The sequence below is a fragment of the Diprion similis genome, chromosome 12 (assembly GCF_021155765.1).
Source record: "Diprion similis isolate iyDipSimi1 chromosome 12, iyDipSimi1.1, whole genome shotgun sequence".
Lineage (NCBI taxonomy): Eukaryota > Metazoa > Arthropoda > Insecta > Hymenoptera > Diprionidae > Diprion > Diprion similis.
In genome coordinates this window covers 7,337,888-7,361,112 of record NC_060116.1, presented here as the reverse complement: position 1 = coordinate 7,361,112, position 23,225 = coordinate 7,337,888, and the positions used below count along the sequence as shown (strand labels likewise).

Below are 23,225 nucleotides of genomic sequence, written 5' to 3'. Positions count from 1 at the left end.
AATTTTATGATGCAACGATGATTGATGAAAGCTTCTTTTTACGGGAAATCATTTCACGTGTTATTGCCGCGGCGTGATTTGAGGGGTCGCGTCATATATTCACCGGCAAAATATGACGTTGGGGTCGATTCAGCTCGATTTTGAACCCGGTTTCCAGAAGATTGACTCGACAAGGAGTGGCAGCGTGAGCCTTGCTGTAATATTAATAAGCCGCACGCTGATCCCCGATATAACGACCTACTTCCGGTTGACATTTTGGGATACAGGTCAGCGCATCATACTGCGCCGCCGCCGCGTCAGGGATTACAACTTTTTTGGAACTGATAAAAACGAGAAAATCACGATCGCGTATAACTAGGTATATATAACAGTTTTACGGCGGTGACTACAGGCGAAATTTTTCGTTTCCCTCATTTTTTTCTCCCACGTTGAATAGGTGTACGAATGTAATATATCTATCGCATATACCTATAGCCCGTCGTTATTTTATATAATCCACTTTTTGTTACTGCTCGTAAAGTTATGCGATAACTTGACGCTCGGTGACCTTCGACGATCGTAACTTCTCATCTAGCTTTCGTTGAGGCGGGGCTTAAATCCGATAAGAAACAATCTCCCGTGGCCGTAAACGAAGGAATTCTCAAATTAAGAGGAAAACGATCGAAGCTCAAGGGCAAGGAAGGGCCGACTTGGGGGTGACGGTGAGACTCTAATAGAAAACCGTCGGGTTGGCCATCCATCGTCGGTCATTCCACATTGGGACACGTATTCTATTTGGTGCTGGATATCAGGATTCGCATTACGTTGATCATGTCGTCCAGCAATAGTTTGACAATATCCTTCGGCATCCGCTTTCTTCTCTTACATTTCGTACCATGGCAATCCTGATCACTGGCTATAGAATATTAGTGCAGTGGGTGAAAGCTGAAACGTTAATTGGATATCTCGTACTAAACTGCGGGTCATGAGTGTAACGAGAAGTTAAGGCCGATAATCTACTCTTCCTAACCGGAAAGGTCAATCAACGAATTTGCTCGCCAGTTTATCACGGGATTCCAAATCCGTCCGACGACATGTCGTCCCAATGATTGGGTCAAACACGTTCCATCCCAGTTGACCACTGGGTTATCCGCAGAGTCTGTCTCTTTCGTCTTTGCCTTTCTGCCTTCCAGCTTGTCGCCTTCGCATCCAGTTTTCCGCGTGACGAATCGCGTTAACTTTTGATGGAAAGCGTCGGCGTCACTGGAGAGAGTTTCACGTACTTGAAGCTATTTTTGTCGAAGGAAGTAAAAGGTTCGTCCGATAACCAATGACAATAAATTTCATGCCGCTTCTTATCACCGTCAATGGTAAACTTTCATGTTCATTGATGGACACACGAGATCGCCGCGAGTTGTTTCTTACAACTGTTTTCGCTTGATATCAACGCGCGATTCTCAACCTTGAACTTGTCGGTTTAGCACGTTTCATTGCGCACAGTGCAAAACTGGCACAAAATTCAGCTTACCATCCAGGAAATTTTCAGGCTAACGGATTCGAGTCACGGTATATACTGATGATTTTATCTAGATTTCAACTAGCCTAACTGACATAACCTGTGTCGCGAGAAGGTGATCATGCACCAAGCCGCAAAAACGCGAGACTCAAAACTATGCCATACTTGTTAAACTGTTCGTAAATGTTAGTGATTCGAGGTCCCTCACCTCCACCCTGCACTCCAACAGGTAGCCACCCTCAAAGCATACCAGGCTCCGTGAAATTTCGTGATGCAGGTCTTCCACGTATAGCAGAAGGTATATATATATATATATATATATATATATACAGTATAACTGGCTGGTTGACGCCCGTCTTCGTAATTGTTCCAATTCCAAGTAGGATTTACGTTCTACTGAACGACGACTGCCACACATATGCTGTATATTCTGCTGACGTAACTTGACGTCGGTGCGAAAGGGCGGGGGGGGGGGGGGGGGGGGGATCGTCCGTCAGCTGGTTAGTTATCGGTACACGTCGATATCCAGTGGCAATTGACATTTGACCGCACTCAAGTCGCGACGTAGATGGTAGACATATAGACATACAGCAGATCGTGTGTTGTTACTCCTTACGAGGATCCTGATCGCCCACGCAGCTTCTTCATCACCAACGAACCATCGACAATGTAGGATACTTTTCTCTCATCAATAATCCATTACATCCTCAACGCCAATCGGAATTCGTTGGCATGAAACAGCCTAGGAAACTATACACAACACATTCGAACGCTTTGAAATGAGTTGTCACATCTAAAGAGTAGGTACCTGCGAATTTCGTAATCAGTTTTTTTTTTTTGCCGATCAAAGTATCGCTCGATTACACGCATATAATATTAAGTGGTGTGCAGTTATAACGATCGAGCGGAAGTATGATTTTAAAGGATAAAACTTCTCGACATCGTGATAACATCCCATCTGAAGTACACTGAGTATTCCTGGCCATTCTCCGGCTGGCATCATGATGAATGACGAGACCTGGCTACGTAGCCTCATATTCGGAATTCTAACCGATATAGTATAGGTACGCCGCACCGTCGGGATGCCGCCGTTAGCGCGAAAAACGACTGTCCGCTTTTATCCGAGTGCTCCTTTTCGGTCCCATTTACTCCACCGTGATAAATTGTATCCCCGATTTCACCAGCAGAGGATTTTGCGAATTCGAGCACGCCGGCTTCAAAGTTGGAATTTAAAAATTTGGCATTTTTTCTCTTTACCGAGGGTCAATGGTAAATATTTAATCGGGTTAAGGGATCGGTGCGGCACACCAGGGCGAGTTATGGCTTGATGAATTACACCTCTTTTTGCTGTGCCACTATTTCGTCGCGTTTCACTTTGCCTCGAAAATTTTATATAGGATTATCCAGAGACAGGTTTGGCCTTCCTTTCCGCTGGATTAGGTTTCCTTCTTTTTTCCACTCTTTTTATAAACGCGAAAATCCGGTTCAAGTGAATAATTTTTCCACTTACATTCCGACGTATCTAGTGAGCACTTCTCGCCTCGAGTTGAACTGGATTTGCGATACTTTTCCACAGGGTATAAAGCACCGGCAATATCGTTGCCTGCCTGCTACGTTATTCGGAACGGTGGTGAAATATGCTTCCCACAATTGTTCGCCGATCGAAAAATCTCGAGTCGTGTACCGAGATTGGATATTGAATACGATGGAGAAGGATGCTGAATTCGTTCAGTTCGGGTGCGGGGAGAAATATTATCTTTATCACCCACCCCAGACGTCTGGTACCTTCGGTGAGGGATTAACTCCCAGGTGCGTAACGCAGGATCAGAATTCACAATCGATGAAACTGAGGACGTTGCTGGGTCTCACAATCAAGCGTTTATTTTAAGGTATTCGTTGTATGGGAAGAGTTATTATGCAGCAAGTTTAGCTAATGAACGTGATTCTTAATACTTTCTCAAAATTGGATAACAGTTATGTCAGAAATTCCTAATACAACAAAGAGCTGCAAATTTTAATAAAAATTCAAAATTGTAAGATCGAAATAACTAAAAAACATGATTTTGAATAAAAAATGCCAATTGAAATTTGCAGATTGTTGTTGTATAAGAAAAGATATATCGAAACCTGAAAATTCAAGAAAAAAAATCAAATTGACTGATCAAAATGATTAATTAGTTAAAAAATTATCGTTTTGCCTGCCCACTTAAATTATGATTGCAATATTTTTTGTTTTGGCCACAGAATTTGTGTAATTTCTCTCACGAGTTACACAAATCTCGTTCAATCGTTGTCAAAATATAATCATTTAAGGAGCTTTTAATTTTAATCCAAGAGGGTGAGGGTTCGACCCTAGTCGAATTGACGTGGAATGCCACCTATATCTATAACGACCCCTCTAATACATATAACATAAAATTCGTGAGTTATTCTCCGAACAGATAGAAATGATCCGGATAATATAGCAAAACAAAAAACAAAAAGTGTTTTATTTACTGGCTTGTGTACGATCATTGCTTGCAATTCCGTAGGAGGTGAAATCCAAAGCCAAATCAAACGGGCTAATGAATCAGCGTGGGTGAATCCGCCCCCCTCCACCCCGACATTTAATTCATACCCACTCGGATTGCAAATACATATAATGAGTCGAATTTCTGTATAGTTGCTTTGAATGTAGACTATTGGCAAGTCGTTTATCATTTCCTTTTTCTTTCTTTGTTTCAGTGAAGAAGGCCCGGTTCGTAGGAGTTCAAGGTACGTCCGTACCAGTGGAGTGATTTGCTGCTTCATCGAGATAATCGTGAATTTTTTGTAGAATTTCGAGTCAAATATTGATTTTGACTGTTTTTTTTCGTTCGCATTTATTTTCATTCAACTAAAAATCGGTAAAAAATTGCCAATCCGATCAGGGTGATTTATCAATCGAATCGTGCAAAACGTTTCGACGTCGGTTAATTCGACTCGATGACATTTCAGCGCAACAATTCAACACGTACGTAACGCTGAAGCTGCAGAATGTTAAATCAACAACGGTCACCGTCAAGGGAGCCAATCCGTGCTGGGAACAAGATTTTCTATTGTAAGTATACCAACCTCTGGTATTCGCACACACGGGGAAGTGGTTGCTGAATATTCATTTCGCATGGCGGGCCAACCGACTGGCCTGTTGCCCGTTTCTTCGCTTCTGAATTTATTATCTTCCGACAACACGTGCGTGAAACCCGTTTGCCCTTTCTTTCCTTTCGGCCAATGAGGCGGGCGCGGAAGGGCCGCGAGCGAATTGTCTTAAGCAAAACGCAATTACTCGACCGTCGAGGGCACGTGAAGTAGTTCTCTCTATTCATTCTCTCGCTTTTATCACCACTTTTATCCGCAATACGGATTCTTCCCCGTAATACGGATCGTTCAAATAATTCAACTCGACCCCTGAATTGTTTGTAAATTCCGCTGTCTTTGCCGTTGTCGAATCCTGTTGAGATTCGCGATATCTGGCCATCAATTCCGTTTCGATTTCAAGATTTCTCGTGTCCGTGTCAAACGCGGTTTTAGATATCAACTTATCGGTTAATTCACGGTGTATTATACCTACCCGACTTTAATCTTGTACTCTTTCATCGTCGGTAAATCCCGAGCAAGCTTTTTTCTCATGCCCGATCGAAAGGCTGGAAAAGTACGAGTCTACCCCACCCTCGAAGCGAAGGAGTACAGGTTTTTAAAAATTTTTCATTTTCCTTTTTACTTTTTTTCTCAAAGCATTTTCATTCGTGGTCTTGTAACTCTCCGCGGAAAATCAAGATTGCGGCTTTTCACTGTTGAGGGTATAAGGAGGGAACGGCTCTGAACCTTCTTATTTTCATTTTTCACTTTTTTTCCCGGACTTCGCCACGTGGCTTTAGATATATTTTCTCATTTTACGTTTGCGGGTCAAGTAGGTATTTTTTTTTTTCTCGTTTGTTTATAACGCGTGTTCCAGGACACTGAACAGCTGCCTGTAAAATACTGTGACCTACATTAACATGCCTGGTAACTGTAGCAATTTGTTTAATTAAAACGATTAATGAATACACCCCGCCTACAAATGCAGAATGATATAATAATGAAAACAGAAAAAAAAGATTCTCAATTCGCTTCTTCACAGCCAGAACAAACAATGATACTCACGAAGGGTCGTAAATTGTTTCTGATCAATACTTTGAACTCTCTTGTATTTCGTCTGACTCTGTAAAAGGTTTCCTTGCCATCCTAATTTCCTTCTTGTATACATATACAGAAGAAGTAATTTCGTTCTGTGCGGTCACCGTATTTTTCATTCGTCCGAATTCACAATCCTGCGGTAAAATTACTCTACATTTATACACACATTCCGAGCGTACGACGACGCGCAATGACGCAGAGGAACAGGAGCCCAGTTAGATCTTAAAAATGTAATTTTAATATCGAGTGCCAGCGGTGCAGAGCTTGCAAGCTCCTGCCGTAACGCTCAACCCCTGTGTCAGCTACACCCGGTCTCCCAGCTATGGCATGTGACGTTTATCGCCAGGGGACAGCCGGGACTTGTTCGCGTCCAGCAGGAGGACAGTTTTAATCTTCGTTGTATTCTTGCACAGCGAGACGAACGACCCGAACACTGGACTTCTGGTCGAGGTCTGGAGCAAAGGGATGATCTGGGACCGCGCACTCGGCTACCACTACATTCCCTTGCCGGAAGTGTCCTACTCCAACGAGGTAATGAACAACCCACGTACCTCAGACGCGAGACCCGCGACTGCATCCTCGGCACCTGAACATCCCTCGGCTGGTGCACTCCGGCGATCGTACACACTTGACAAGAACAGGAATACACGCACCGATGAGTCGGATCTCCACGTCACGGTACCGTGAATTTTCAAGGGGAGGGAAAGAGGGAAGGGAACACCTCCTCCGTTCATTTTTCCCCCAATTAGCCCGGGCAGTGATCTTTGCTTTGGGGCGTGAGGGTGTAGATTTTGTTACCGGGCGGGGATAATGGGGTTCTTGGTTTGTTTGCTTCGGTGCAACTCGGAGGAGAGTCGGAGAACGTTTAATGGCCTGTCTCTCTGCGTCGATCTATCCTCTCGTCTCGCAGCCTCTGCGTCGGCTTTTTCCATTACTCACGCCCGCCGGCAAACGTCTGTTTAGAAAATTTGAAAAAAAGTTCCACCTCTCGCAGGAATCTTGCCACTGCGGTGCACAACCAAAAATAATATGCCAGACCGTGGGAGTGTGTCGAGCAAAGCTGGAATATCGCGGAGTTGAATTTGGAGGCGAGGAAAGACCGAGACAGAGAGCAGCCGGCGCAAGTCTAGCTCACGTTACACTGATACTTGCCGAGCTGCCAACTTTCTATACGTACCCTCGCGATTGCGAGGCCAACCCAGAAACCCTAATCGGGGGTTATTAATTTCCCTAATGATGATCAAGTGCCAAGCCTCTCTGGGATTCCATTACCCTTTCCTTGTGGATTTCATTTTTTTTCTTCTTCTTATTCTCCTTCTTTCTCTTTCTGTTCCGTAGAATAAGACCTCGATGGGTTCGCGTCCGCGACACAGCTCGACTTTCCAATCAAAGGCCTAATGAGCCCGCCAATAAGGCTCGTCGCTGTGCCTGAGAATCGTGGTTTTTTCCACCTCGCTGGACAAAGCATATTCTCAGCACACAACGCCGCGGTAAATTTCGAATATAATTTTACTCTCATTAGCGTCAGGCAGCGGCAAGAGGTGACCTTAACCCTGCAGCAAAGCCAGACTGGATCTGGTTGATACAGTAGAAATACGTTAATTCAAACCGCGAGGAGAAGCACGGGACTGTGAAACCGTTAACGATCTGTCAAGGTATACTTTTCGCCCGAGTTACTGCGAGGAGAGGAAAGAGAGAGAGAGGTAGAACCAGCATGCGAGGGAAAGAAAGAGATCGAGGAGTACATAAAGGCCTCAAACTTTTCAAATCTAAATCGTACAAAATTTTTTTTTCATCTATAGAAGGAAATGTTCTGAAAATGAAAATTCCTTCTGTTCGCTCGATGCCTCGAACAGCTTTTCAATATTCCCGTGCAGGTTCGCGTTCTCGCACGATCGGAGGGCAATAATAGCTTCCGGAAACGAGCTTTACACCTACATACATCTGAATTTTCTCGAGGAACGAGTTTCGCTAATTTCAGCTGTCAATAGCAGCGAACTCTCCGGTACATAAGCGACAGAAAAGGGATTCGGGCCAATTTCTTTTCTCTACTTTTCTCTACAATTTTTTTTCTTTACTTCTTCTTCAACAAACGCGTTACGGCAATAATTGTTGGCGCAGTGCACGCGAATTCGTAACCCCTTTTACGTAAAATGCATCGAAATCCCTCGCGACTGGCAGTGTGTTCGCCGTTGGCTTGCCAAAAGATGTCTTACGCGTTATGGAAATGGAACGTGGGACTTTTGCTCGGTGAAAAAAAAAACCATCAATTATAATTTAGCGACCAATATTTGTCACAGTTTCACAAGTCGTTAACTGTAAACAGACTTTCATCCTTTATATCATTCTTGGAGAGCGATAAAGAAGACCCTTAATGGATTGAATGCAGACTGACAGTGTTTAGCAAACATGGTTTTGCCACTTTGTTCACTGATTCTGAATCTTTTGTTTCGTGTCGTTGCTCTCTATTTAAAGTAATCGGACGGAAGTTAGTACAAAATCTAATCCTATAAGAATCTACAAGAGTGAGTCAAGTCGCACTGTGCGCACGTCAGTTTGGCAAAACTTTTCATCGGATCAACGTTGTAATATTCAGCTGCAATAAAAGCTCGGTCAAAACCTTTTTCGAAACAGTTGGCTGCTCAAAATCCATCTCCAGAGTAAAATGATGTCGAGGTTCCATCAGGGGGACGGACCTGGAGAACGTCGAAACAAGCGATATTCGTAACCTCGTCGTCGCCACTCGCCTGCAAAGGCGCAAGGTGGGGGTGTGGGAAAAGGGGTGGCCCCATCCGACCTTTGAATTACATTACATCCCTTATCCGCTGACGAGGAGATCCACAAGTGGGATAGGAACGTGTATAATGCATCGCACCCAGCGCACCCAGAGCATGAGGGTGCCCGACATTCGTCTCCCTCCCTCGTCATTTCATCCCTTATCTCGGTACGTAGAGAGTAAGGCGTAAGGCGTTAGGTGTAGTAAGATACACCCTTGGAGCAAATCGGGGTGCAGAAACGCCGGAGCTTACTTGCAATTAACTCGCTTTGAAAATTGTTTCGACTCAGCGGGGGTGGATGTAGAAAAGTGGCACTGATCCACCCACGAGGATGGCTGGTGAATCGGTGTGACGTCGAATGACGTCTGCGGTCGCAGCGCGTCTCTGGGGGCTCGTGGTACTTGCAAATTAGATTAGACCGAGTTCGAGGAACAACCAGCAGCTGTAGGATTCGCTTTCGGGAGCGTCTCGTCTCGACTTTGGCCCGGGTTGAAATCGCCCCCCGGTCGGCCCTGTCGTGACGTCACTTGGCACTTAGCCAAGCGGCAACGCTCAATGAAACAGTTCGACGATGAGGGATGAGGCGGGCGATGAAGGGGCTGCTGCTGCCGCTCGCGAACGACGAATCGGGGCCGGAGGAGGGGGGCAGACGACGCGGCGTATGGCTGTACTATTAGATTGTGTACACACCGAAAGTAATTTAGCCTTCTCACGCAAGCCACCCACATGTACATGCAACGCGCGCACACACACACAAACACGTGATCCCACGCATTACGTTACGTACGTACGTCGGATCCTGATTTATGTACAGTGTAACGCTATTTGCTCCGAGTCGCGATTTGCGAGTAATTAGTCGTCAATGAATTAATCGAAGAAGATGATTCTGAGACGCTTTGTGGGCAGTTGAACTGGCGATATTTTATCAAAAACAGACAGTACGTGCATCCCTGTTCCTGTGATTTTCAGCGCATGTCTGCATAGTATTTTCATTTCGTATTGAGCGGGTTTTTTTCCATCTCTTTGTTTAATCAGAACGCTGTGTTCAGGTTATATTGTTGAAGACAATCACGTGGAGTATTTTTCTCGGTTCATTTTTAGCCTCCTCGGGTTGAACAGCGACAGCAGTAATTACTATTCATTCTATCGCGGTGATTTATCTACATGCGTGTAGTCGTGTACATTTTGCTATGAATAGTGTGTATGAATTTGATACATTGACGGTAATTATGCATCATGGTTGAGCCTTCGTGATAAAATGAATGATTCTATTATTTGGATTGTAAAAGAAATTGGAAAAGTGGTGAACTTGGACGGAATTTGAAGACTGGTCTTGAGTCAACTCGTCCGAAATCAATACCAGAGGATATGTTAAGAGCGTTTTAAAGAGTCCCGAGCATATTTCAAAGCCAGTCTGTCTCGAGGCATCGCTGTCAGCTTTGATTTTTTTTTTTTTTTTTTTCCTCAAGAAGCCAATTTTCAAAGAGGTAAAGAGGAACGGAAAGAGAGAGAGAGAGAGAGAAGGAAAAAGGAAGGAGGTACTCGTTTGATTGAAACAAAGGGAGACCTCCTTTTTCACAGATGCAAGGAATAACGTTACGTTAGCAATTATTTTCAATAATCTCCTTTGTCGTTATCGTTGATGAAGTCGGGCGTTTTCGAAGAGTTTGTCTTTTTATTCGTCTTTCACTAACTTTTCTGTTGGCTACTTCGTGATGGGAATCGGTCGCCTCGATCAACGCGGTGCATTAGCATCGATTTGAAATTATAAAACGGGCTATATCCGTGATTTTCCTCGTTGTACGCAGAAAACAAGGGATTGTGGAGAGGCTAGCCTGCCTTACGCTCTCGTCGAGGACAATCTGGGTCAGACCTGGCTTAAAATATTCATAAAGCGACACGCGAGATCTACATATGAGGTTTGACTCGCATCAGAAATCCACTCGAGTTTTGTCAAGCCTTTTCGGTACCATGCGGAGCGAAGTACGTCGACGCATTTCACCCCCGTTTAATTCTTATCCTTTTTCCCAATTTATCTACAAGTTTCCAAAACCAGTTATGAGTTTTTCTTTTTTCACCTGGGTCACGGCAAAAAGATGCCCGTTTTCACGCGTCAATTGTGCATAAGATCCCAGATGCATGTGACAGGCTGAAATTCGTATTGAAGATTTCATTTCATTCACGTGTTCAAGTTATACTTTGACCAATCGCGTCACATGTGTACAGGAATTTGAATAAGTTTGTCGATTCAAAGATTCGGCAGCACGTACATATAATATCCATCATCGGGCGGCTATCGATACGAAGTGCCGATCGGTGTCAGGGTAATAAATGATCTGGTGAGATTCTACTCGCGGGCCGAAAGGCGTGGGCGTGTCGTATTCTGAGTTTATAGCACAGACGTTGAGGATTTGTCCCGAGTTTCGAGAAGAATAGTTATTCGACTGAAAAAAGGAGCAGGCAAACGGTCCGCAAGGAAGTCCCTCCCCTCCCCCCCCCCCCCCCCCCCCGCAAACTGCAAGTAGTTTTCCTTGTCCGCTCCTCGCGACACTTTCAGCCCAGATATATATATATATCTGGTGTATATATATTGTATATATATGTATGTATATGTATACACACGACCTACTCACCCCCCTTCCAACCTCGGACCCAAAACTTCAAACGAGCAAAGTTATACGGTACTATAATTACCAATGCCGAGGCAAAGACGGTAGTGTATAGATATATTATAACGCCTCTCAGGCGACAAAATATATTCCGGTGAAGTTGATCGTGGAGGAGGAGCTTACGAGAATTAAATCTCACTTGATTGATGAAACCATTGGTCTAAAACGCAGCCGAGCTGACGAGTGAATCGCGAATGTTGTTCACTAGGTTAGATCGTTTAACTTTCTGCTGACCTCGCGCGCGGATGCTATGAAATTAGTTAAATAGAAGTTCAACATTCTTGGAGGATATTTTTTCAAGTTGGTTGTAATCGTTTCACGTGCCGTGGAGAAAAAGTAAAAGGAACAAAAAATACTTGGCATCGTTGACCCTTGCCAAAAAGGACGGACGGACGGACGGACAGGACAGCTTATCCGTTGCTTCCATGAGAAATCTACGACGTTAGCAGCTACGGGGGGGGGGAGTAGTTTGAAAAGATTTTGGCAAACGCTGAGAAGACTTTTATTGTTGGGAACACGAACGGCCTCGGAGAACGGAATCGATGTCAACGTCAGTTAGTCTCTCTCATATACACTGCAATAATTCAACGGTTGCGGATGTTTCATCCTACTTGCGAAAACTCCGTCGTTGATCTTACCCAATATAGTACATCGCAAATGCAATCATTAAATTAGGCTGAGGGTTGTTCACCTCGGAGAGATTGTGAGAGGACTTTTACCAAGTCAAGTTCTCCCAGATACCTGCCGACGTGAAAACCTAGGACAGGATATGAGGAACGAGGGGGATATATTAGCAAGAAGGGTGGCGGCGAGGGGGGGGGGGGGGGGGGATAATTATCAAGGAAGTGGTGGGAAAACGTCTCGCGTTCAGGACAGGAAAGTTTGCGCTGTACAGAACACGTACTATCGCTGAAGGTGGAGATAGCCCGCCCCTTCATTCGCGATTCTGTAACATTATCTATCCTTCTTTACTTTCCGCGGGGTTGAACGTCCCCCGGAAACCTTCCGAGAACGACCGTTAACCTAGATGAAAATAGCTCGCGCTGATCTATATGTGCTAGATATGAATTTTTTATACTTGGAAAGCATTGTTGCACAGTAGTAACTGAGCAATTACGCCGGCAGCACTTTATAACACATCAAGTTTTCTTCAAGGCATATGGCATTATTTATGACGCTTTATCTTACACGACGTAAATATATGCTTACTTTAACTCTTTGTTCGGTTATGCACGCGGTCAAAATTAATTAAGGGCGGATTTAGCCGACTGCCTAACGCTATTTGTGTAATAGATGACCTTCGATTTCGCGATCGGTATAATTACGGTGCGGGTAACTTTGTTCCATGACAACTTCTGATGTTCCTACCCTGCAAAGTCACCAATGTCCCTCCTAGCTTTAGAGTATAATTCCGACAGAGAATCGACCACTTCGCTGGCATCTGGAGTATAGATTCGGTCATTAATTTTTCACCGTTTGATATGATTGTAAGTTGTAGCTACGAATTTCAGGGTCTGGTTCATCATTGGAAAGGATTTTATAACAGCGTAGGAAGAATCAAGGGTTCCCAGAAGCAGCGCTCTTTGAGAAATGCTTTGAAACAAATATCTTTCATTCAATAATTTATTACGCGTGGATGTTCAGCTGAATTCTTGCACAACGTATATTATACAATGAGACACAGCAATCAAGAGATAATCGCGGGGGCAAATCGATGGGGGAGCGAACGTCGAAAAGGGGGTCCATCCCTCCGAGAGCAGGAGGACAAGTGACTCGTTACGGTCATCATTGCTCTGCGATTGTGGATACTAATGCCGATCGAGTGGTAAAGCGAATGAATTTATCTCGTATTGGTCAAAGATTCAACCACGCGCTCTGCTATCTGTATTCAATCATTTATCACGTGTCCTGTCTGAAACGGGACGGGACTGCGTCACTGTGCGTGAATCCTGACCCTCCTTTTGAACGGAATAATAATTCACCCACGATCCGGTTGAAAACACGTCCATTTGCCGCGTTGTAGCTATGAGACGAGCTCCGATTCGATGCTGCAAAGAATATTTCTTGTTTTTTTCAAATTCCTTCTCTTCTCAGCTGCAGTACTTTTCCGACTGCCGGTTGAATCGGGTTAGTAAGAGTACACATTGCGGGGTATTGACGTGCGGATCCCGGACTAAATTCTCAAGGGAATTTTCCACGCTTCAGCAGTGACCGCATAAACAAGCTGCATTTCCCTCGGGGTTATGGAAATCCGTCATTTCCATCCACCTCCCACCTCGTTGGACTCGATCTCACTCGTGGAGTCAAAGATCGTTAATTAAAGATTTATGAAGAGTGTACAAATAAGAGCTGGGAAGTTCCGCTATTGTTCCGTTATCTATCTCAGGGACAACTTGGGAGACCTGCAGGTTCGATCAGGACAAAGTAATCGTGGAGTAGCCTGACGTTTTTTTTCTTTACACCCATTTGCACGGCTCCGACCGACGCTTGGATTTCACCGGTTAAACAACGCAATTCTGAATAAACGATCAACAGATTAGTCCCCTCGCTTTGCCTCCGACGTAACGAAGTATTCAACTATTTTGCAGGTTCGAAGTCGAGATGATCTCGTTCGTAACCGTCTCGTGGCGTGCATGTTTCATCCAACGCGACGTCCGCAGCAGTTTCGAGGCCATTTGCTCGCAGACGTGCAAAGAGCCGTGGCGTTAATTATACGCGATTCAACTAATTTTAGCAGCAACTCTACGAGCCCAGCCCTCAACTTCTTCTGAAAGGTTGACCCGAATAATTGGCGGTTTGAAAAGCATCCGTTGGACCGTGAAATGATCGCGAATTAGGATAGTCCAATTTCTTTTTTTTCTTCTCATTTTTCACCCGCTGTACGCCCGGTGGAAAATTGAAATTTTAATTCGATTACGCGACGGAAAAATTACTACATGAGGCTGCGATCTCACCGCAAGAGAAAACGAGGAGCAGAGAGAGAGACGTAAAAAAAATTAGTCAGACGTTTTCGTTCTTACTTCACTCATTATTGTTCCTCATCGCTTAAAAAAGGCCTTCGATAGTACGCCTATCGAAATGTACCTACAGGGGTCTTTTTCACGATCATCAAGGTGCGTTTAAGCACACCTCGAGGTTTTCTAGCCACCGAAGCTATAAGAAATACGCTGACGGAGTTTCTCGGAAATAAATAAAGAAGGAAAAAGGCTACCTCAAAGCGAAGGACAGACGTGGTTCGAATAGGGCTTCCACACTGATATAAGGTTGGTATATCAAGAGCGTCGTTAACGACGACCCTGGACGACGACACCCGCTTGCTGCAGCGATAGGCCTCGTTAGAAACTCGCTTTTTGTTTAGGCTCGGGGGATTTCACCGTCAGATGATTATGGTGATGGGAAAGTGACACCACGCCGTTGAATTCATTCGGTTAATCCCTAGGAGGCTGGGGTCATGCATGGACCTCGAAGAGCTACGGTTCCAGTCGAGGAGCTAATCCTGTCCGCAAATTAGGAGCTCGGCGTCTGCTGACCTTCCGATAAAACCGCGGATTCGCATTCGCCGACACGTGACGAAGCTGCCGTCTGATTCTTTCCAGACTGATAAAACTATGGCGGAAAATTTTTTCGCCCTATAATAGCGCTCCTCAGATTCCCCGGGTTGAAAACTTTACTTGTTACCGATTCCGAAGTTTCTCAATTATAAACCGTGGCTCTGAAAACACTTCCATGCATCAGCGCTCTGTTCTTTTCTTGTCACACTTTTTCCACACCTACTGCAATGAACCGCAACTTTCGCATGACAAGGTTGGCAGCTTTTTAGATCGGTGTCGGCGAATCGGATGACGTACCTTAGTCGAATCCACGTTCAATTTCTCATTCGACAAAGCAATATTAGCCAGTGAGTGCGATTAGTTTGTACATTTCATAAAAATATCCCCGCAGAGACTCGAGGCAGCGGATAATTGATAAAAAATTTGCGCTTCTTGGTATCCAATAATTTTTTTCACCTTCGGCTTCAATCACTGGGCAATTTTTCATCTGTTTTTACCGTTTCTTTGCGTTTCCAGATCATAAAAATATTCTTTTTCTACCAATATAGCTCAAATATGTATGTAATACTCAGTATTCAATCTCACTTCTTGGTCAAGATACGAAATGAAAAAATAAACAAACAAATCTTTCCGCAAATCTCAATCCGATGTACGTTCGTTAAAAATTTCAGGTTTCGTGAAACCCTGTGACCTGTTACATTTTGATACCTTTTCACTTCTCGGAACCCTCTCATCCGCTCAAAGTATCTCTGTTCTAAACGTTCAAAGATCATAACATTAAACGTCAAAGAATCGGACGATATGTAATACTGCAAGAAATACTCTCTCTCTCTCCTCGATTTCCTCCAAGTCTGATCACGATCAGCGTCAATGTTTGACTTTAAGCCAATGGTGCTCGAAAAGACGAGAGTCAACTGGTGTGACAAGAACACCGTCTCGAAGAGTTCCCAGCGGTATAACGATCTGACTCTCGAATAAAACACAGCTCCTTAGACGGTCTGTATACATATACGTATATCCCCCGAATCAGATGCCCGGTAATCCGTTTCAAGTCTGTTTGCACGCCCAGAAATACGATCTGAAATTCCTCTGAGCCGGGACGCGTGGCTGATGGAGATATTGACTCATATCACTAGCGGTACTTTATACTGCATGCATAGTGCGTTACATGCACTCGCCAGATCCACACACACACCGACACTTTGCACACTTCGATTGCAGACGACTTCGCAATTGATCCGCAAATAGCGAGCTACAATAATATCTGTATATATTTTTACTTTTGCCCATTTGGTCGACAATCGTCAGGACGGTTCCGGTCAATGGATCAGCCTGGATTCCGAGCTGGAGATGAGAGGTGGAGAAGTAGTTGGTACGAAAACACCGACGGGACACATGCTGCTGATCGATTGTCGGTTCGAGCTGCCTTTTGGTAAGTTTTCGAGTAAATCGCGAATATTTTAACCCTCTACTTGTATTATGTACACTTTATATACGATTATTGATATTAACACTGCAACAGTAAATGTTTATATACGTACGTATATATTATATATATATATATTATAAATAATTAAGACAAACCGTATTACATACCCGTGTCCTGCAGCTATGTATAAAAATCCCGCGTAGATTTATAACGAAGGAAAATTTTCTTTTTCCTTTACTTTTTCCTCCTTCCTGACATATCTTCTCTTCGGTGTTTTTCCGGCTACGTGCCTAAAGAGAGAAAGAGAGAGATTCCGGCGGTTCATTGTCGCCTCCTGACAGAGAGATCTAGAAGGGTTGAAAGAGGTCGTCTCTCGTTCTCGGTCGGTCAAAGTCCTTCAGGGCGGTTTGCGCAGAGGGCAGCTGGAAACTGGGAATGAAAGGCATTTCACCGGCCACTTCTTGAGCAACAATAAAAGGATAGGAATAGTGATTTAGTCTCGGTCAAGGGCTAAGCAAGCAAGAGGCTTGTGAACAAGAATGGCCTTTTCAATTTTCTCGAATTCTGTGTACTCTGCTATGTAATCGGTGAAAGTAAGCGAAAGTTTAATCGAAGAACGGAGAATATATAAGCAAACTTCTGCGGCCAACAATATCACGAACGGTTAATTACGTGACTCGGTTATTTCATCCAATTAACACTGGGGTAAGTCGAGCGTGGGCGATGATAACGCCTCGCTATGAGTTCCGGGAAGGTTGCACTTGCTATTATATTTCCCCGCAGCTGAATATCTCTCTCTCTCCCGCTTTCTCTTTCTCTCGCATTTTTTCTCGCTGAATTTCTGTAGCACAGCGACGGACGGACGTAATATCGTGGTATAAGATTCGAGAGGAAAAGGAGAAAGGAGAAAGGAAAAAGAAAGGAGAAAGGAGAAAGGAACAACAACCCCCTTGCCCCGAATTCAATCCATATTATTATCGTTCGCGAACGTATCGTAGAATTTTGATTAATCGTTAACCAATCAGGAAAGTGTGACCCTCCGACCGGATGGAAATCTCTGCTAAGAAGCGAAACGGCTATGAAGTTGAGAGCGGCTCGGCCCACGTGCGGCTCAGGTACCTTCACACGTCATTCTCAAACCCATCGATATTACCGTATATTGTATTTTTATTATTATTTTTTTTTTCTTTAGTTTTACCACAGTGTAGACCGACGGCGAACCGTTCATTCGAAACGCGATCGAAGCTTGACGTGAAAAATTTTGCGAAGTTCGGTATCAATTCAGTATCTTATTTCGATCGTGAACTTATTGTTTTTATTACTATTTTTTTTTTTTTTTGTTTTTATGTTTTGTCTCGTGATTTTTCAATCGTACCTACGCGCAATCTTTTTTTCTTTTCTTCTACCTTTTTATTTTGTGAATAAATATACTTGGTTCGATTTTTAGATATCGAAAAATTTCGTTCATCCTGTGGAAAAAGTTTGTCAAATTTAATACCTCGTGGCGGCTCGGAAGCCAGCTGGGAATAACTTCGTTACAGCTTCACACGAATTTCACGAACGCGTTCGAAATTTAATCTTGTTTCGCTATAGTATGGAGTCATTCTTCACCACAAAAAAAGACTGCTTTAATTTTCCGTTGTCCTCGTGTTTTTAATTCCGATGCATTCATTCTCTTTCACGTTGCGTCGTTTTTTCTCCAATTGTTTTTATTTCTTACGTGGAAGCAAATTTTGCAGACTCGAACCGCGTTTGGTTAATAAAAGCAGAGTTTGCTGATTATCCTCGAATGAACGGCTGATCACGTTAGTCTGCACCTTGTAATTAGTCGATTTTTACCCTTTCCACCCCTTCTTGCTCGCCATGCCACTGCACCACCTACTTACTATTGTTATATAAACTTCCGTGTGCTTTTCAAACGTCCCTATAACATATATCGCCTATCATGTTATATTATAAATGTACCAAAGTTATACGTGTTATGTAATACACTGGATGATAATCTCCCTGTTTGTGCTCGCCATACGCGCGGAACCCCATTCGTCATCTACCACCCTTATAGCTATTTTCCAAAGCAAAGGTACATATCACGCTTTCGAAATGCATCGATTTTTAATAATAAACGCATCGTTCACGATGGAAGCTACCCGATACCTTTTCTCGAAGGAAAAGATTTCCACGACGGCGGTAAGTTCGATAATTTTCCTCCACCGTGAGTACAATGGATATTTTCTCGCTATATGTACTTGCTCCTATTATGTATCCTACATTCCGTATGTATGAAAGCATATTATATCCACTTGTATGCCTAATATAAAGGTACCTGCCTACCTGTCAGCGATTCGATTTGGTATCATACAAAAGCTTGCGGTCTGCCGATTAATCGAACGCCAGATTTTCATCCTTCAAGTCGTGCTCTTGTTGTTAAATTTGTATAATGTATGTTTTGTTTTAACCCTGAATCATCCAGTGTATTAATTAAGAGAAACATGGCATTGGTATCTAGCGGAATTGAGTTAGAAATTGAGATTCGGATTCTGGAAAGCAACTTGTGCAATTGTTTTTGCTCGGTGTTATCTTGAACTATTTTCACGAATATGGAAATACGAGCGAAAGCAACATAATCCAACAGCACAAGCCCAATTAGCACTATTCCCACACAGAAGCACTGCATTTTGATGAACATTTTTCTACATATCTTTTCAAAATTACCTCTCTGTCATATCAATTTCTGTGCACTTATACATATGATACAAATTTGCGAATGAAACAAATAAATATGTTCGATGTTTTCTCTTTCTTCTTCTCGATACTGATGAACATCGCTGTTTGATATTGTTATATATACTATTTGATGTTCTATTCTCTGTCTTTTCGATAAAGAACAAAAAAATCTCTGTATTCATGTTACCCTTGTATAAAACTTGCAAATGTCAAGTGTACAAACTTTATCGTGCAGCCAAATTGGGCTCACTTTCGAGTTTAATAGCAAGAAAAAAAAAGTGAAGTAACAAACACCAAGCTTTTAAATTAAGCTTGCTTCTCAAACTTGACAAAAAAGAGTCTGAAATACAGGTATAGTGGTAGCGAAAATTATCATCACTTGTGTGTTTCATTGAGCGACCCTGGGGCAGTTAAATGAATTTGCACGCAATAAATGACAGAATAATTGTAGTTGCAGATCTTAGATAAATAATCATTGCCACTTTCAATGCATCAAAATCACGTGCTAGCAGTGGCGCGGCAATAGCATTGATGGGGCGCGAATTACTGTCGTTATTTACCTCGGACTGTCCCGAGTGAATTATTTGGAAGGTACCTGCGGTCGATGCATTGAGGCTTAAGCTATGGCTGCGACACTGTATCAGTATAATTCTATCTCCACTCATTCCTTCTCATTCTTTATAGTTTACCTATTCATATACCCATACGTAAATAAACGTGTTTTCGGCCGATTATAATATTAATTTTATACGTTTCGGACGAATTCTCATGACGTAGGTGTATACCTGTAAGAATAGTGTGCTTTACGGTGGTAGGTTTTGAAAAGAAAGTAACGGTTAGCAGTCTGATAATGAAATTGGCAAAACCAACCTGCAGTAAAGACTTTTTAATATTAATCATACCCTCAGTAGAACGTAATCAGGTATAACCTATTCAAGGGAGTACATGCAGTTGTTGAAGCGAAAAATTTTATCGCCATCAGAAATTGGATTACCAATGAAAGCTGTATGTGTTCTCTTAAGCATGCGCACAGAAGCACGTGTTTCACAGATATCATATAAGATCGAAGCTCGTGGCAAAATGAAACGTATCAACACCAAGAAATATCCGATCTCAGCGGGATGTTACAACTGTGAAAATTCATACTTACAATTGATTTGAAATCAATTTTCTTCCCTACGATATTCACAATAATAAATCACACGTAGAAACGTAGAATACTCACCTGAATTAGGACGATATAGTCACATGATCATTGTAGTACGTATTATATACAAATATTATATGTATTATATAAATTGTTAAATAATCGAAGTCAAATTTCACTGCTCGTTTGCCTGAATTATGATCGTGTTACCGTAGCCCACCACAGTGAAGAGTGTTGACGATGTTAGAAAAGTGGTTGTAGAGCATATTATAATTAAGAAACGGGAAAAAAATATCGAGGATGTACGACCTGCGATTAGTCCTTTTCTAAAAACCTTTTTTTCTCGATTTAACAGATGCGAGTTATATTTTTTTGTGAAACCCTGCCAAGTTTCAGGTCAATACAGCCTTCGTATTTTTATTTGATTTCCTTTGCACATCGCGTGACTTTTTACAAAAGGCGCTGATGCCTTTGCAACAAATTTAAGTGTTAATGTACAGATAGACAGAAATTTGTTGCAATAAATAGAATTTTGAAAGTTTAACTAACGAATTTGCTAAATTGGGCAGCTCACTTTGCTTTGTTACAAAAACCTGCGTTATTTCTTGTTTTGACAGCTAAGATTCTAGCTATTTCTATATTGGAAAGAAAATTTGCTCGTCTATCGAATTGTTTTTTATTTCTTGTGCACAGCACAATTCGAGAATATAGGTTAACCGGTAGTTTTCCGCATGTCAAAATTGAAAATAAATGAAAAAAAAATAATAATAATTTGTCTCAGCTCACCCTGCGCAAATATTCCACAGAGTTCTTGGCATGCAAAAGCAAAGTGGTTCGAAACTGAGAAGGCATATTTATAGCAGAGGGGTTGCCTCCCTCGGCGAGCTGCTCACGGAGTTGAGAATTACTAAGCGCGTGCAGTAAGAGGAACACGGGATTCAAGTTTTTTGCTACTGAAAAGTTTTATTATCCTAAGCTCCAAAGTGAAAGGAATACGATGCTTTAACTAAGCGCACGCGCGAAGCGCAGCGAAGGCGTCAGGAGAGAAGAGAAAGAAGTAAAGAAAATAATAATAATAAAAATAACTGTAGTAGAAAAAAACAAAAAATAACGCCAGCAAGCTGATTATGGTAGCTCGAAAACGACTCCGTCGAGATTTTAACTTGTTTACTGTTATACATATATACATTACATGTATATGTAGCAGGTATAAAGCGTATAACACTGTAGATGTATATTTATACATAACAATACATTGAATTGTATAAAATCCATGTAATATCTGTGTAGGTTCATATATATCCAGAAGCCTTCACACATCTAAATCGTTGCGGTCTGCTTTCAGCAATATACTCGTATATATATAATAATTCTACGCTTTCTGAGGAATTTTTTCCAAGGCTCAGGAAGCTTTTTAAAAGGTTCGTTATCGTCGCCATCACTTTTGTTATTCATTATTATCATTATTGCGATTCTTATTGTTGTTGTTGTTTTTATCATTATCATCATCATTATTAACGCCCGTGTGCATAACTTCGTATAATTACAGTGTATATATGCTAAAACATATGCATGAATATATGTTGTATACAAGGTACGATAAAATATATTTTAGACCATTTATGATCTGAATCGAGTTTATTATGTATAAGTTTCACCAGAGTAAAAGTGAAAAGTGAAAAAAAAGGAAATTGAATTATACCGTGGTGGTAAAACGCCTCGTCGATAATGACTTGTTCCTGGTTAGCAGGGGAAAAAAGTAGAGTAAAAATCCTGAGTGGAAATTCTGAGTTTTATTCTTAGCCTCGTACATCGATCTTCTGATGTCGGATACGGAGGTAAAATATCAAATTTGATTCCGAATCAAAAAGCTTTTAAATCCAAGTTTGATCGACAAAAAAAAAATTTAGTTTCGGAGTTATTGTATAAAAATAAAAATGAGACTTTTCCTTAGTAAGCTTGAATTGCTAAAGAGGTCGTCTTTAACGGAAATCACTCATTCGCTACTTCATTAATTACCACATTATACTTACGCTACGAAGGTACAACAAAGTATTCTAGTATTTTATTATTAGTCTGAACGATATTCACATTGGAGCCAATTACTGGAAGGCATTGAATTGCTCAGTAGCGAGGGAAAGAAAATAAGCAAGCGCCTTGAAGTTTAAGATCCAGCTTCACGTATCGATTTCATTCCTGCTTTATCTATATCCGCCAGGATTTAATCACCTTACCACACGTTGCGCGTGACGGAGTGTGGGCAGTAAAATAATGCAAAAGTTCAATGAATCGAAGGTTTCTCGTTTCATTCCAAATGAGTTTTCAGTGTTAATACTTGTTATTTCTTAGAAAAAGAAACTCCTCCGCTTTTCTGTGGGTCTAGTGACGCGTTTGAATAATTATTTTTGTTAGGGAAATTGGAACCGAGAAGCAAAGTGGCAATCGACACTGACGTCGCGTCGTGTCGAGATGATTCTTTTTCTGTTGATCGTAGCTCATTCCTTTGTTTCGGGGCGAAAGGACTGGATTGCGAAAGCCAACGAAAATGAATAAATTCAAATGAAGTACTTCCCTCACTTTTCATACCCCAGCTCGGCGAAGTTCGGGGTGAAAAAGTCCGAAAGACAGGGTATAAAGCACTTGTTACGTGTTCCGAAAGTCGAGCTGCTCCCCCGAGACCATTGGCAAAGTTTACACGCGAACGGCGCAGCTCAACGAACTGAAGCAATGAAAGCCATAACGATAGCAATAAGAATAATAATGTAAATAATACAATTGTAATGTTCAGTCGTCAATTAGATACGAAAAAGAAAGCCGAGGAGAGGCCAAGGTGGAATCGGCCAGGTGAATATCGAATCGTTCCAGAGCTATCAGGCAAAACGGGATGACATTTCGTTTAAACGTTCTACTTACACGAAAAAAATGAAATGTACATTATAAATATTCTGTCGCGAATAAATGGACAGCATTTTTTTTGAGTCAACTTCGCATCAACTGTGCTAGATTTACCTAAGCATATTGTAACTCTCGCTATTGGCTTTGTAACTCTTATTATTGGATTTGTAAATCTTGTCAGAATTGCGGTAGATTAAAGTAAAAAAAAAAAAAAAAAAATGCTACCCATATATATTCACCAGAGGAGAAGTAAAATCTATAAATGTATTTTTCTTACCGTGTACGTTTTAAAATTTCTACAAAGGCGGCTTGAAAGGAGGAGAGAACAGAAGGATCTCTTCGCG

General features: G+C 42.2%; 1 protein-coding gene across 1 annotated transcript in view; it reads left to right on the top strand.

The window, feature by feature from the left end:
• Positions 1–17,916, top strand: part of LOC124413623 (phorbol ester/diacylglycerol-binding protein unc-13-like) — a 31,680-nt gene extending 13,764 nt beyond the window's left edge. Inside the window, exons 2-8 of the mRNA XM_046894344.1 lie at positions 4,220–4,249; positions 4,472–4,574; positions 6,103–6,220; positions 15,980–16,118; positions 17,141–17,230; positions 17,308–17,388; positions 17,855–17,916. Coding sequence (XP_046750300.1) covers positions 4,220–4,249; positions 4,472–4,574; positions 6,103–6,220; positions 15,980–16,118; positions 17,141–17,230; positions 17,308–17,388; positions 17,855–17,916 — 623 coding nt within the window. The remainder of the gene's footprint in view (positions 1–4,219; positions 4,250–4,471; positions 4,575–6,102; positions 6,221–15,979; positions 16,119–17,140; positions 17,231–17,307; positions 17,389–17,854) is intronic.
• The last annotated feature ends 5,309 nt before the right edge of the window (positions 17,917–23,225 follow it).